Raw genomic sequence first — 12,814 nt, 5'->3', positions numbered from 1 at the left:
TGTTGGTTCATAATCTGTCTGTGGAAGGAGGAAATAATTCCTCTYCTKAGAGAGGGTCAGCAGAGATGGTCTTTGCAGATGCAAACAGGCCCTTAAGAGCTCACACTTCAGTGTCTGTGGGGGACAGTGTGTGCTTCCTTTCCTCAGTAGCTTTTTAGTTTGGTAATAATAGAATTCTAATAAAGACTGTATTTGCAGAATCTGTTTCTGTATGCTTGTATGACCCAGGAGTTTGCTCCTAGGTTAAATTTCCTTCCATATGAGACTGGGGCTTTCATGGCATGCTGCCAACAGGAGCCTGGCTTGGAGCACTGCAGCCTGGAGCCCAGAGCTTGTGCTGACAGAGCAGCTCCCCAGTTAGAGGGTCAGGCTGTGAGSTGTGCYCTCCTTGCCCTGTGCACATCAAAAYAGGCAAAACTTCAGCTTTTGGGTCGATTTTTGCYTTGCCCTGTTTGCTAATGAAGCTTTGTAGGGTCAGCTTCTATGAGCTGAGAGTTGTAGCCACGAGGAGTCAGGACCAGTTTCAGCTCCGTGAGTCTTTGAATCTGCTATAATTCCATAGTTTCTGCCTCSGAGTAGATTATTTCCATACAGGGCCTTATACAGGTTCTTTTGCTTGAAACTGATCTGTATTGGTGTCCCTTGGAGCACAGGGAATCTGGTTAAGGTAAAGTTTGGTTGGGTGCTGTTCCAGTTGAAAACAAAGCCTGTTTTTATTGAACTGTGAGGGATAAAATTGTCCTTTTCCTTCCTCCTTTCCACCTCAACACAGTGCTYTTTTCTACAGAGCTCACCTATTTTTATGAGTCAGTTAAAGATGTTTCAGTATCACAGCCCATCTCTGTATGTCAGGAATGATAGGTCACCCAGGATACACACTTGATTTTGTTGGTGGCTACAGAGAATACTTCCAGCTCTTCTCMTCTTTGAAATTAAGATCTTTTTATTTTATGTTCAATTTCTTTCATTTGCTGCCAGTGAGGAAATTGTACGTATGCTTAGATAGCTCCTCAGATTGTAAATGATTTACTGAGGTGGTTTTGTGCTGTTTCATTTATGTTATCAGTTTCAGAAGAGATTGCTGAAATACGTCCTTTTACTGAAAGTCTGCAAAAAATTAAAGATAYTTATGGGCGTTAGGATATAGGGGAAGTGTTTACCTTGAGTAATTTAGGCCAGATCACCCATGGTAAGGGGTTRTTTTACCATACACATCTCTGCTCATCTACAGTTGCCATTGCCTAAGTCAGCTGGCAGAGGACCTTTACAAATGAAGCCTGTTCCTTTGAGACTAAATACTTTAAAACTGATTTTTTTGAGTTATGTATCTTAAATACAAGGAATGCAGAATTTTCCTTCTGCACTACAACTGTTCCTGTGCCAGCTTTCTTCTCTTCTCTACTAAAGACTTCTGCCTCACTTTATCACACTTACAGTAACATTTCATTCCTAGAATTCAGAGATCAGGCTGATTCAGGAGAATGCCTTGCATGGTTTGTATTGCACATGATAGATTTGCTTATGTCACACCAGACATCATTATGCCCATCTTTCTTAGTTGCTTCTCTGCTGGTTCTGCAGGGTCATCCCCAACATCATCTCAGAATGCCACGCTGCCTTCATCGAGTGCCTGGCCGCTTAGTGCCTCCGGCTACAGTAGCTCTTTCAGCAGCATTGCATCTGCACCTAGCATTGCAGGTACGGCCTTTCTGCTTCCACAGCTTCTGCATTCCCAGGAAAAGGCCCGAGAGAGTGCTCTCCCTGTGCTTACAGGAGTGCTCCCCGAGGCAGAAGTGTGTTTGTAGCCCTGTGCTAGGTGGTAGCKCTCCTGTCAGCTCTGCTGTGGGGAGTGGTGGATGGTGTGCCTGGAATTGTGCTGAGGAAAAATGGGTTTATTCCACTTGGTGCCACTCAATATTGGCATCAAGATTTTGGGGGAGGAACACTGTCCGGGGCCTCAGCAGGAACAGAGGGCTGAGCTCTTCCTCACCTGCCAGAAGRGCTGACGTGAAATTTGTGTTAATGAACTCACTGTTAAAAGTSAAGCATCTTCAGCTCAGGAAAAGCTCCAGGAGGTACTTTCTGCATGGCTCTGGGGTTGGGTTTGGGGATCTTCGATGTTTTTAATAGTCAAGCCAAAGGCTGATGCTCCCCTGTATGGCAGAGCTTGTAGGTGGGCTAAATAATGACCCCATTCTCTTTAATGAGCTGTAAATTCTGGAGCTTCTCTCTGTAAAACATGGGAGCTTTGTTTGCCAACAGACTAACTAAACATCCAGTTTGTCCTATTATAAAATTGAGTTGGGCTGCATGGGTGGATTAGRTAAGAAAATGTTAATCCCCTGAAAACCTTGCACTTCTCTGAAGCTGCAGAATGCAAACCAAAAAGGGATTGTTTGGGATGGTTTTCTCCAGTGAAAGAGAAAGAAAGGAGTGGCTTGCTTTTCTTTATCTRTCATGCATTTCTGCTTTATTTGCTGCCTTTTTTTGTTGGTTTGTTTTTGCAGCATCATCTAATGTTTGTGTTACCCCCATGAGAAGTAGTGACATAGCGACATCTGACCTGTGGTGCTGTGCATTCATCGGGTGCCCTGTCACAGGCTGGGCTGCTCTGAGCTCAAAAACTCAGATTTGCTCCCTCTCCTCTCACCATTTTACACTCATTAATGTCCTCATTGTCATTGTCAAATTATTTCTGTTGCTACAGTTTGCCAGAAGATGGGAGAGTGGTTGCCCTTTCACTTAAATTGTTATGATTCAATATGAAATAATTGAGTTAAACAATTTAGATAAATGGAGGCAATTTGGGGAGTGTGTGGGTATGTAACTGAGTCTGATTTTGAAGCTGGTAAATTTGCCTTTAGGCCTTAAAAAATTACTCAGGGCTGCCTGATGCCTTAAAGCACYGATCCAGTGTAAACTTAAATCTGCCAGTTCTAGTTTTATAAAACTTAAGAAGATTTTTGCATTTTAGACTTTGCCAGACCAAGTATTTTCTTAACCCTCTGCAATCAGCATTAAAGCATTAAGGCAGCAGAGTCACAGCATCATTTGCTGTGGCAGAAGATGCAGAATTGTGGCCCTTTCAGTCCATTCCAGCCCAGCATGTGCTTCCAGTAGGAAATTGGGCTCTAATTGCGTAGCACATGTTTGTGTGAGTAGGAGAGGCAGGGATGTGTAAWTCTAAAGGTGAATGAAGATTTGTTATCCATGATCTAAATCAATTTTGTCCGCCCCTCTGAATGCTATACTTTGCTGTTCCTGGTTTTGTATCATTTAATAAAACTGGTTTGGCAGGAACAACAGTAAGAGTTTAAAAACCAGTCAGGGAAAGAACAAGCAGCAGCAAAAAGTTATAAAGACTGACAGGYTGTGATATGGTCTGATCTTCTGGATGCTTCGTTTTTCTCAAAGATACTTAGGAAAAAGAGTATCAGTTACTTCAAATATTCAGAAAAAAGTTTTTATTGGTCTTTGATCTTCAGGATTTTAATAATACATCAGAAGAACATATGGATATACTGGATTCTTTATATCAGATAAAATGAGTCGTGTAAGAAAAAATGTGTAAGTCCTKTTAAACCTTTGAGAGAGACAATMTTGGGGTGTTTCATTATGATTTTGSTGAAATTAGATTTCAAATACCTGCATCCATTTTCTGGTCTTTTTTCCAYGTACCATCTTCTACAAGAAAGAGAAGTAATGGATTTTAAAAAGGGAACTGTGTATGTAGCAGGTAGTGTATTTTCAAAGCAGGTAGTGTATATTTCAAAGTATTTGAAATTGTAGCCACTAGTGTGAGTAGGTTCAAAGAACACAGGATTTATAGCACTGGATGAGACAGAAAGTTGTTCTTTTCCTTCTGAGAAGTTGGAAGAATGTAGCCCATGATACCCATTAATGAAGAGCACACAAATGTGCTGTTTTTCTATTGCAGGTAAACTGTCAGACATCAAGTCCACRTGGTCCTCTGGCCCAATCTCTCACACCCAAGCCTCTCTGTCCCACGAACTCTGGAAGGTACCCAGAAACACTACAGCTCCGACGAGACCTCCTCCAGGCTTAACCAACACCAAGCCATCCTCCACGTGGGGTGCCAGTCCCCTGGGCTGGACCAGCTCTTACTCCTCTGGTACTCACACTTTTCTCTCTGCCTTCTTTTCAGCACTGTTTGCTTTTATTTTGCTTGTGAGGCTCTAGAAACCAGAGCTTTAACATGAGTAGAGCCAGGTTTGTTTGGGGGCGGCTTCTCTTTATTTCAGTTTGGAAATATGAAGTGGAAAATGAAGCATCTTTCAGATGGTCATGTTAGTAATTTTACACAGGAATTGCCCCATTTATTTAACTCCTCCAACTAGGATTTTTCCCCCACTTCCTTAACGTCTAAAAATGTCTTTCAAACACGTATCCTGTTATGTGGTGTGATTTAAGACTGCTCACAAGGCTTCAGGAGGAATCTGTGGAACTTAGTATGGAACACATGGATGTGAAGCATTTAGGACCTGGTGGCCTTGCAGGGCCCTCAGGGAAAGCCCTAATTTTTTCACACAGGCCCTTTTTTAGGTGCCTCTGTTCTGCTTTAATACAAATATGAGAAATCRTGGATCTGGCTACATATATGTATATCTATATGTAGATATCTCTATATAAATATAGACATATATGCAGGTATTACACCTGTTTTATAAAGCTGACTTTTATTAATCTTCTTACAATATGCTGAGAATTAAATGTTTTTCCCTCTTCCTGCCGTTTATTTTGGAGCTATTTCTTCACCAAACCCCCATCTGGGGGGGCAAATAAAACCACTGCCAGGATTCTCTCTGGAGCACCCACAGGATCTACTGTGATTCTCAAATGTCATTCATAAATATSAAGCTTGTACAGCTTCTTATTGTAAACCACCAAGCTGTAAAACACCAGGCTGAGGTTGGAAGAGCAGGTTTTGTTGGTTATGCCCTTGTATCTTCAATCAGCACATTGTCAGTGCAGAAATACCTGTTTTGAATAAGTCATACACATTAATCTGTCATTGCCAAGAGAGCAGAGTGCTGCAGTGCTATAAAAATCYTTAATAGCAACCAGCAGTCTGAGCTTGGACATAAGAATTGCTTTTAAAATGTGTCTTCCAGATTAATTCTAATGCATGCTGAGGATCCAGTTGGTTGCAGTGCCATACCTTCATCCGTTAGTTTCCTAATAGTTACTGTGGGAGCATGAAAAATGCCACAGATCTTTGAAATGTAGCAAGAGCAGCTTTTCATTCAGCAGCCTTTCATTCCAAGGGAGGCAATAAATCAAAGTGTGAGGAAGCTGCTGTAGGATTTGTTTTCAGCAGCACTGAGGCTTGTTAGTGTGTTGTGATTCCAGGTAAATTTGCCTGTGAGATGCTTTCCAGAGGCCGTGATCAAATGTTTTGTTGTGAAATTTGTGTTGCAGGTTCTGCATGGAGTACTGACAGCTCAGGGAGAACAAGCAGCTGGCTGGTTCTTCGGAACCTCACCCCCCAGGTAACTGGAATTGTGCACAACTGGGCATGAGGAGACACTTGGATTTAAGAGATGATAAAAACAACATTTTAGAGAGGATAAGAACATTCAGCAGCCTTGGCAATTTGATTAATTTGAAAGAAAAATTCTTACTCTACATTTATTACAAGTATCTGTCTTCTGCAGGGAATTTGTTAAGTTTTCAAAATGCTCTCAAATCAAATATGAACTTTTAAGCCTGTAATGAGTCATTCAGTGGGCACCATTTCTGTGTGTGTAAGTTTGGAGGTGGATGATATTGTAGAGCGGATACAGAGATGTAAAATTTGATTTTCTGATGGGTTTTTTTGGTTCTTCTCTTACATCTGTCACATCCTCTACTTGTCCTTCACAGTGTCATTCCAAAGGCASAATATAAGCCACAAAACCTTGGATGCAGACATCCAGATTAATCTTGGGGAAAATTCAATGACATTTACGAAGTCTGTATTTCATTGGATTATTTCTATGGGCTTCTAACAATAAATACAATTTTTAAAACACAAATTGGGAAAATTTGTGCACTGGACTGTAGGGAAGCCTTAAAAAAACAGGATGTCTCAATGCCTTAAGTACCTTTTTGCCTTTCACTTGTGCTTACTSTTCAGCTTTTAAAAGTTTGTTTAGCAAGCATTTAAGGTAAGATCACAACAGCACAAGTAACCCTTGGTGCCYTTGCCTCCTCGCAGATCGATGGTTCCACACTGCGGACACTGTGTTTGCAACACGGCCCTCTCATAACATTCCACTTGAACCTGACCCAAGGGAATGCTGTGGTCCGATACAGTTCCAAGGAGGAGGCAGCCAAGGCCCAGAAGTCTCTGCACATGTACGTTTCTGCTCTCTTTTCCTTTTGTTACAAAGCTAATTTTAGCTCAGAAGCTATTTTCATAGGCCTAACTGGTCACTGGTTACTTTATTCTGGATTTTCAAAATTACTAATGAGAGAAAGAAAAGTTAACTGGGGTTGGGTACTCATGTACTGCTGAATAAAGGACATTACAAAACCTTGTTCACCATTTATAACATCCTTAGTTAGGACTTGCCAGCTGGAATGCCACAAAGAACTTGTAAGATGTGATAAGGATTCTAAAGGAAGCTCAGGGAAAGCACAGGAGAAGGTTTTAGCTTTAGTGAGAAACMGAAAGGGCAGAACAATGATAAATAAGGAATGTGCTCATGGTGATCACTTCTTTTTAAAGGAGTTGTGAGAGAAGTGTATGACAACAAAACGGACATTTTAGGAATTTGAAAATCTCAATAAGATTAATTGACATAAGAACTGGAGAATTTAAATGATAAAATCAGTATTATTTGTAAAGATGAAGAGTACAGAGAGTGATGTTTCAGAAGAATACGAGGGTATTTAGAGCTGGAAAGCAGTCTCCTTTATCAACAGGTTATAGCGTGAGCATAATGGAAGTATTGAGGTRGTGGGAACATTGCATGGCTGGTGAGCTTCTGTCCTTATTCCTAAAGAAAATTGAGGCTCCAGGATGTGTCAGTTAGAGGAGGTGGTCTCCACACACGTGGATTTGGGTGTTTGTGGATGTAGGAAGGCAGATGGAAAACAACAGGGAAGGCTTTGTCAGAGACAGGGATTGCTCAGTGAGTGGATGTGGTGGAAATCCTCAGCTCGATTTCASCTTGGGGGAAGATGGGTCCTTATCACACAATGGCTTGGCTTGGGAGGGACCTTAAACCTCGTCCAGTCCCACCCCTGCCATGGACAGGGACACCTTCTGCTGTCCCAGGCTGCTCCAAACCCCATCCAACCTGGCCTTGGGCACTCCTGGGATGGGACATCCACACTTCTCTGGGCAGCGTGTGCCAGGGCCTCACCACCCTCACATGGAGAATATTTTCCTGATCCCCAGTCTAACCCTGCTGTCAGTTTGAAGACATTCCTCCTTGTCCTGCGCTCCAGGCCCTTGTCCATAGTCTCTGTCCATGTTCCCGTAGGCTCCTTCCAGCACTGCAAGGCTGCAGTTAGCTCAGTCTGAGCAATCCCATCTCCCCCAGCCTTTCCCGACAGRATCCCACCTCGGCTATTCCCAAAATCCCCCTTTGCACCCCAAGCCTCACCTTCCCCCTATTCTCCTGCCCTCAGGTGTGTCCTGGGAAACACTACCATCCTGGCCGAGTTTGCTGGTGAGGAAGAAGTGAACCGTTTCCTGGCGCAGGGGCAGGCGCTGCCGCCCACCTCCAGCTGGCAGTCCAACACTGGATCCACGCCCAGCCGCCTGGGCTCCTCGGGCAGCTCCCACGGGCTGGTGCGCCCCGACACCGGCCACTGGAACTCCCCGTGCCTGGGGGGCAAGGGCAGCAGCGACCTGCTCTGGGGAGGGGTACCCCAATACTCCAGCAGCCTCTGGGGTCCCCCCAGCGCCGACGACGGCAGAGTCATCGGGAGCCCCACGCCTCTCAACACCCTCCTGCCGGGGGATCTGCTCAGCGGCGAGTCCATCTAGGAGATGAGAGAAACAAAATGGAAATAACAATCATCAGCACTAAAGGAAAACAAAAAAAAAAAAGTTGTTTTTTTTTTTAAAAAAAAAAAAAAAAAAAAAAAAAAAAAAAAAAAAAAAAAAAAAAAAAAAAAAAAAAAAAAATAATTTTTTTTTTAAAAAAAAAAAAAAAAAAAAAAAAAAAAAAAAAAAAATGGTAACCCTTTCCAGTCCCCGGGCTTGATGAAGAATCCAGCTTTAACCCATGAGACTGGCAGCCCTCCTTAGTACCTCTGTCCAATATTGAATCCGAAACTGCAGAAGTCCTTGTGAACTGTTCCTGAAACAGTATGGGCTCCTTTGGTCAGTGTCACATGCTAATGACAGGTTTTATTTTTTTCATGGCTATTTTTGTTTTATGTCGTCTTTTTATGTTCGTATGGTGATTTTTCAAAACCAAGTATAAAAGCTGCTTAGAATAGGTCTATCATGAAGGGCACTTTTCAGAATTTGGGCTGGAAAGGGTTATTTTATCAACTGGGGGGGTGGGAAGGGGAAATGAAAGCCTATTTAAATGAGCCTGTGACTATTATGCACATTACAGAGGCGGACCCAATAATCAGAAAGGGTGAAGTGTGATATTTACCATTGGTACAGAAAAGTGACGAATCCGAGTGGCAACTCTGGAACTGTACAGGTTGAGAGRGGGGAGGGAGGGCAGGGTTGGGTATCTCTGTGTCCACTACTCCCATGGATCTGCCTATGCACATTACCCTTGTTTCATTACTTTTTCATGTCATTTTTTTAATCCCAAAAAATATAAAAAGTAAAAAAAAGAATTAAAAAAAATCAACAAAGAAACAAAAAAAAAATTTAAAAAAAAAGCAACAAACCATATCAACATGCAAATACTTGAATCCAGCAGGCCAATAACAAAATGTGAACACTTTCTAAGTTTGAATTATTACACTTCCAGGTCAGCATCAGTACACAAGAAACAGGCTCTAAGAATTTTTTTTTTAAAAGTTCAGACTCTATGTTTTTGTTGGGACAGCTGTGAGTGTGTGTGTGTGTGCCTGTGTGTGTGTGTGTGTGCCCACGTGTGGTTTAACTCAACGTGTGAAGTTTTTTCCTTTGGTTCAGTATATGCTTTTTATTTGCTCATTGGTCAAATGTTTAATTGTTATTAGCTTCTAACTTTGCACTGAGTGTCCGCAGCCCTTCTTGTAGCTAATCCTGTAATGGTAAAAAAAAAAAAAAAAAAAAAAAAAAAGAAAAAAAAAAAAAAAAAAAAAAAAAAAGGAAAGAAACTGATAGAAGGGGCCGGCGACAATTCACGTGTAAATGTTTACTCAAGGACTCTTACTGCATTTTAAAAATTACAGTGTGTATCTCTGGAGAATAATATGTATATCTACCTTTAGCAGCTTTTTATTGTGGACTAATGCAAGAAAATTATTACCGGAGTATTGCACCATTTTTCCATTCGGAATATAAAGTTTAAAAAAAAAAATACTCTTGTTGAACTGTGGCCATAGATAATTGTAAAGAGTTGATAGTTCCCTTGCAAGCAGGAACAGAAACAAGCACTTGGACATAAGTTTTGACTGCTTTTGGAGGAGCCAGGAGTTTTGGCTCCCACCTGTTTACAGACCTTTTTTTCTCCTTCAAACTTTAAAAAAAAAAAAAAAAAAAAAAAAAAAAAAAAAAAAAAAAAAAAAAAAAAAAGAAAAAAAAAAGAAAAAAAAAGACTTCCATCGTAAAGAAAACTATTTTCAGAATGAAGATATGCTACTTCAGAGCTCTGGGATTGAACAGTGTTGTTGTATTATCCTTTTCTTTGGCCATTGCTGTGTACTATTTTTGTTGTTGTTTTCCTCCTCTTCGTCAAAGTGGCGAAAACTTTGTGATCACTATCTTGCACATGGTGGAAGATGTCTCAGGAAAGCCGGGTTTCCCGAGGAGCAACTCCACACCATTTCATGTATTTTTAAAACCCAACTCCTAGCACTGAAGATATTATTAAAAAACAAAATAAAATAAAAAAAAAGACAGTAAGAAAGAAGAAAATACCTAATCTAATGTGTAGCAGTTACATATTTACCAAATAATGGACTCAAAAGAAATAGATGTTTGAAGAGTGCTTTATATATTAAAAAATCGCTTTATGTTTAAAAAAAGATCAATGTTTTTGATTGTTTTGAAAGGAAGAAAGACAATGGAATAACATACACTTCAAGTATGTTTTAAAAATTATATGAACATTGTGCTCCCTGCCTGCTTGGATCAGGAAACTTGTGCATTACATTTTTTTTTTTTTGGAAGATTAGCTTTTTAATGGTTTTATCAGATTTAAAGGGTCCTGCAAGATTGCAAATTAACAAAAGCTGGTTTTATAGAGGATCATGAACTATGCACAAACTGGGTTCAAGACTTGTTTTTGTTTTTTTTTTTCTCAAGTTTTAGTAGTGTATTTAGCTGAATAACCTTTCCTCAGAGTAAGTGCATCTCATTGCCATTACACGCCTCCTRCATATATATTTTATATATATATATACACACACACACTTATATAAAATATGTATGTGTGTATGTGCGTGTTTACATACAATTTTCCATGCTGAAGTTTAGCATTGAGTTGTAGAAAAACTCCTGATATTTTCAAATTGGGAATGAAAATTTCTGTTGGAGGGGTTGGGGGGGATGGGTGGGTTTTGGTTTTTGGGGGCTTTTTTTTTTTTGCCTTTCCTTTTGAATTAAAGATGTCTGTAACTCTGAGATTAAAAAGAAAACCAACAATTGTGGCTTTTAATGTTTATTCTCCTCATAGAATGTGATTGTTAAAAGAACATGCACCGAAAGTTGCTTTCAAGAGTACGAAGATTCTTTGAAACTTAATAAATTGCAGTTTTTTCTTGGCTGTTGAAATAATGTGTATTTTTCTTTTGTGYAGGGGATACTAAATATTTATTGTTCAATCTGTGAAGGTATTTCATGGAAGAAATTTTAACTATGATTGAGAATGCCGTGTACAACCAGGCAAACCCCTCCTGTGAGTGTGGTCACCTCTCTGCTCTCTCTGCTGGTGACACTCATCAGCTTTTCCATGAACGCTTTGCACATCACATCCAGGAGCAGCAGTACCCATTTTTGTGTTAAAATTCTGTTTTTCTCATTTTTCCATCTCTTCAGTAACGCAATACATGACTTTGTAGCCCCCTGGAGCAAGCCTTGGGGGCTCCTCTGGCTCCACCCCAATTTCTGGGGCTGGATGCCTCTAAAATCCAGTTCCACTGATAGGACCAAGTAGGTCCTACAAAGAGCAGGAACAAAAAAATATTTTCATCTTTGTCCTTGCAGGGTTTGAGTTTAGGAAGATGTTCAACACTTGAAGGTTCTTCCACCCCAAATTTGCCAACCTGAGGCACAGGAGGTGCAGGGCTGGGGGTTCTTGGGGWGATGCCAGTCCCTGAGCCTTTGCTGTGATGCTCAGCAGGGCTGACTCCAGCTYTCAGGGAGCTCAGTTGGGTCAGTGGAGCTCATTCCCCCAATCCACTCGGGAAGGGAAAATCTGGCCTGGACAGATGGATTAATGAGAAGGTGGCTCCCAGCCCGGAGCCAGCACCCACGCTGGCACTGGGGTTGTCCGTGAGCTGCAATTTTAGAAGRAGGAGCCAGTGGGGCAGGGGGCTCTGAGTTTTGCTGGCAGATATGATAGAGTTTAAATTTTCAAATCCAGCTTTGGGGGTAACTTCTGTTATGGGAAGAGCAAGAATTCCCAGTGTGAAACCTGTTGTGCCAGTTTTATTGATCTGGCCCCAAAGCCACACAGCTTTTACTGGAAGCCACTTCCCCTCCCACCTGCTATTTTTTTTTTCTCTTCCAGGTGTTTGTAATGGAACTTTAAAGAGAGTTGCCTTCTCTTTTCCTTCCTTAGCTGGTTTGGTTTTATTTTGTTGGGCATTTTTTCCTTGGCAAGAAGGGCTGTCAGTTTTGGTGTCTCTGGGTTTCGTTGCCAAGACATCGAGGTCCCTTATGGAGTCAGATGTTTTATTCTTCCATGAGGTTGGCAGYGATGACTTTTTGTAAATCAGACGCACTCTTAAAATTTGGAACCCCCCTTGATGTATTAAAGGAAATCTCAGATTTTGGCCAAAACCAATCTTTCAGTGTTTGTGTAGCTTTTTATTTTCAGTATCATTCTGCTTCCATGCTGTCCAATATTTCTTAAATTGTAAAGAAAACTCCCGATGATCGGGATTCCCCCTCTGGCTGCAGAATCTTTCCAAGAGAACACTTTCAACACTTTATGTTTTTCTGTACATCRCATTTGCTGTATCCTCCATAGCACCTTCACTGCATGGCTCCTCGTCTTTAGGCCAAGAGAATTTCTCATTCCTAAGTGGTCTGAAACTGTCAAATTTCTTAGTTCTTTGTCTAGTTTGTGGGTGGCACTGGCAGAGCAGACRTTTTGCTATTCTGCTCCAAGAAATATATTATTGTTCTTGCTGATTCATTATATGACTGTGTATGTGAAGGAGCTTTTTAATTAAAAACAACAAAAAAAAAATTGTATATGGCTATCTGTATATGTTAAGATTTACTCGAGTTGGAAGAGTCTGGAAATGGAATCGGAAAACGCTTTGGGATTTGGGTTGTGGGCAGTGTGGAGCTGAGCTGTGCCGGTGGATCCGCGGTGAGCAGAGCATCCATCCATCCATTGCTCCATCCATCCATCCATCCATCCATCCTTCCATCCATCCGTCCATCCATCCATCCATCCATCCATCCATCCATCCATCCATCCATCCATCCATCCATCCATCCATCCATCCATCC

At 41.2% G+C, this 12,814-nt stretch overlaps 1 protein-coding gene across 12 annotated transcripts in view; it reads left to right on the top strand.

Moving 5' to 3' along the window:
- The window catches only part of TNRC6C (trinucleotide repeat containing adaptor 6C), a 100,215-nt gene extending 89,539 nt beyond the window's left edge, over nt 1-10,676 (top strand). For 10 of the 12 annotated variants that reach the window (XM_057381584.1, XM_057381585.1, XM_057381594.1 and 7 more), the window contains 5 exons: nt 1,582-1,698; nt 3,938-4,132; nt 5,440-5,510; nt 6,218-6,357; nt 7,639-10,676. In XM_057381584.1, coding sequence (XP_057237567.1) covers nt 1,582-1,698; nt 3,938-4,132; nt 5,440-5,510; nt 6,218-6,357; nt 7,639-7,999 — 884 coding nt within the window. In that variant the 3' untranslated portion in view covers nt 8,000-10,676. The remainder of the gene's footprint in view (nt 1-1,581; nt 1,699-3,937; nt 4,133-5,439; nt 5,511-6,217; nt 6,358-7,638) is intronic. The other 2 variants (XM_057381589.1, XM_057381591.1) reach the window with 1 other exon arrangement.
- Nucleotides 10,677-12,814: the final 2,138 nt, after the last annotated feature.

This window comes from Malurus melanocephalus, unplaced genomic scaffold (genome assembly GCF_030028575.1).
Source record: "Malurus melanocephalus ecotype Western Australia unplaced genomic scaffold, MMel_1.1 scaffold_516, whole genome shotgun sequence".
Lineage (NCBI taxonomy): Eukaryota > Metazoa > Chordata > Aves > Passeriformes > Maluridae > Malurus > Malurus melanocephalus.
Note: the sequence above shows the minus strand (reverse complement) of the source record. Positions and strands in the feature narration are given on the sequence as shown.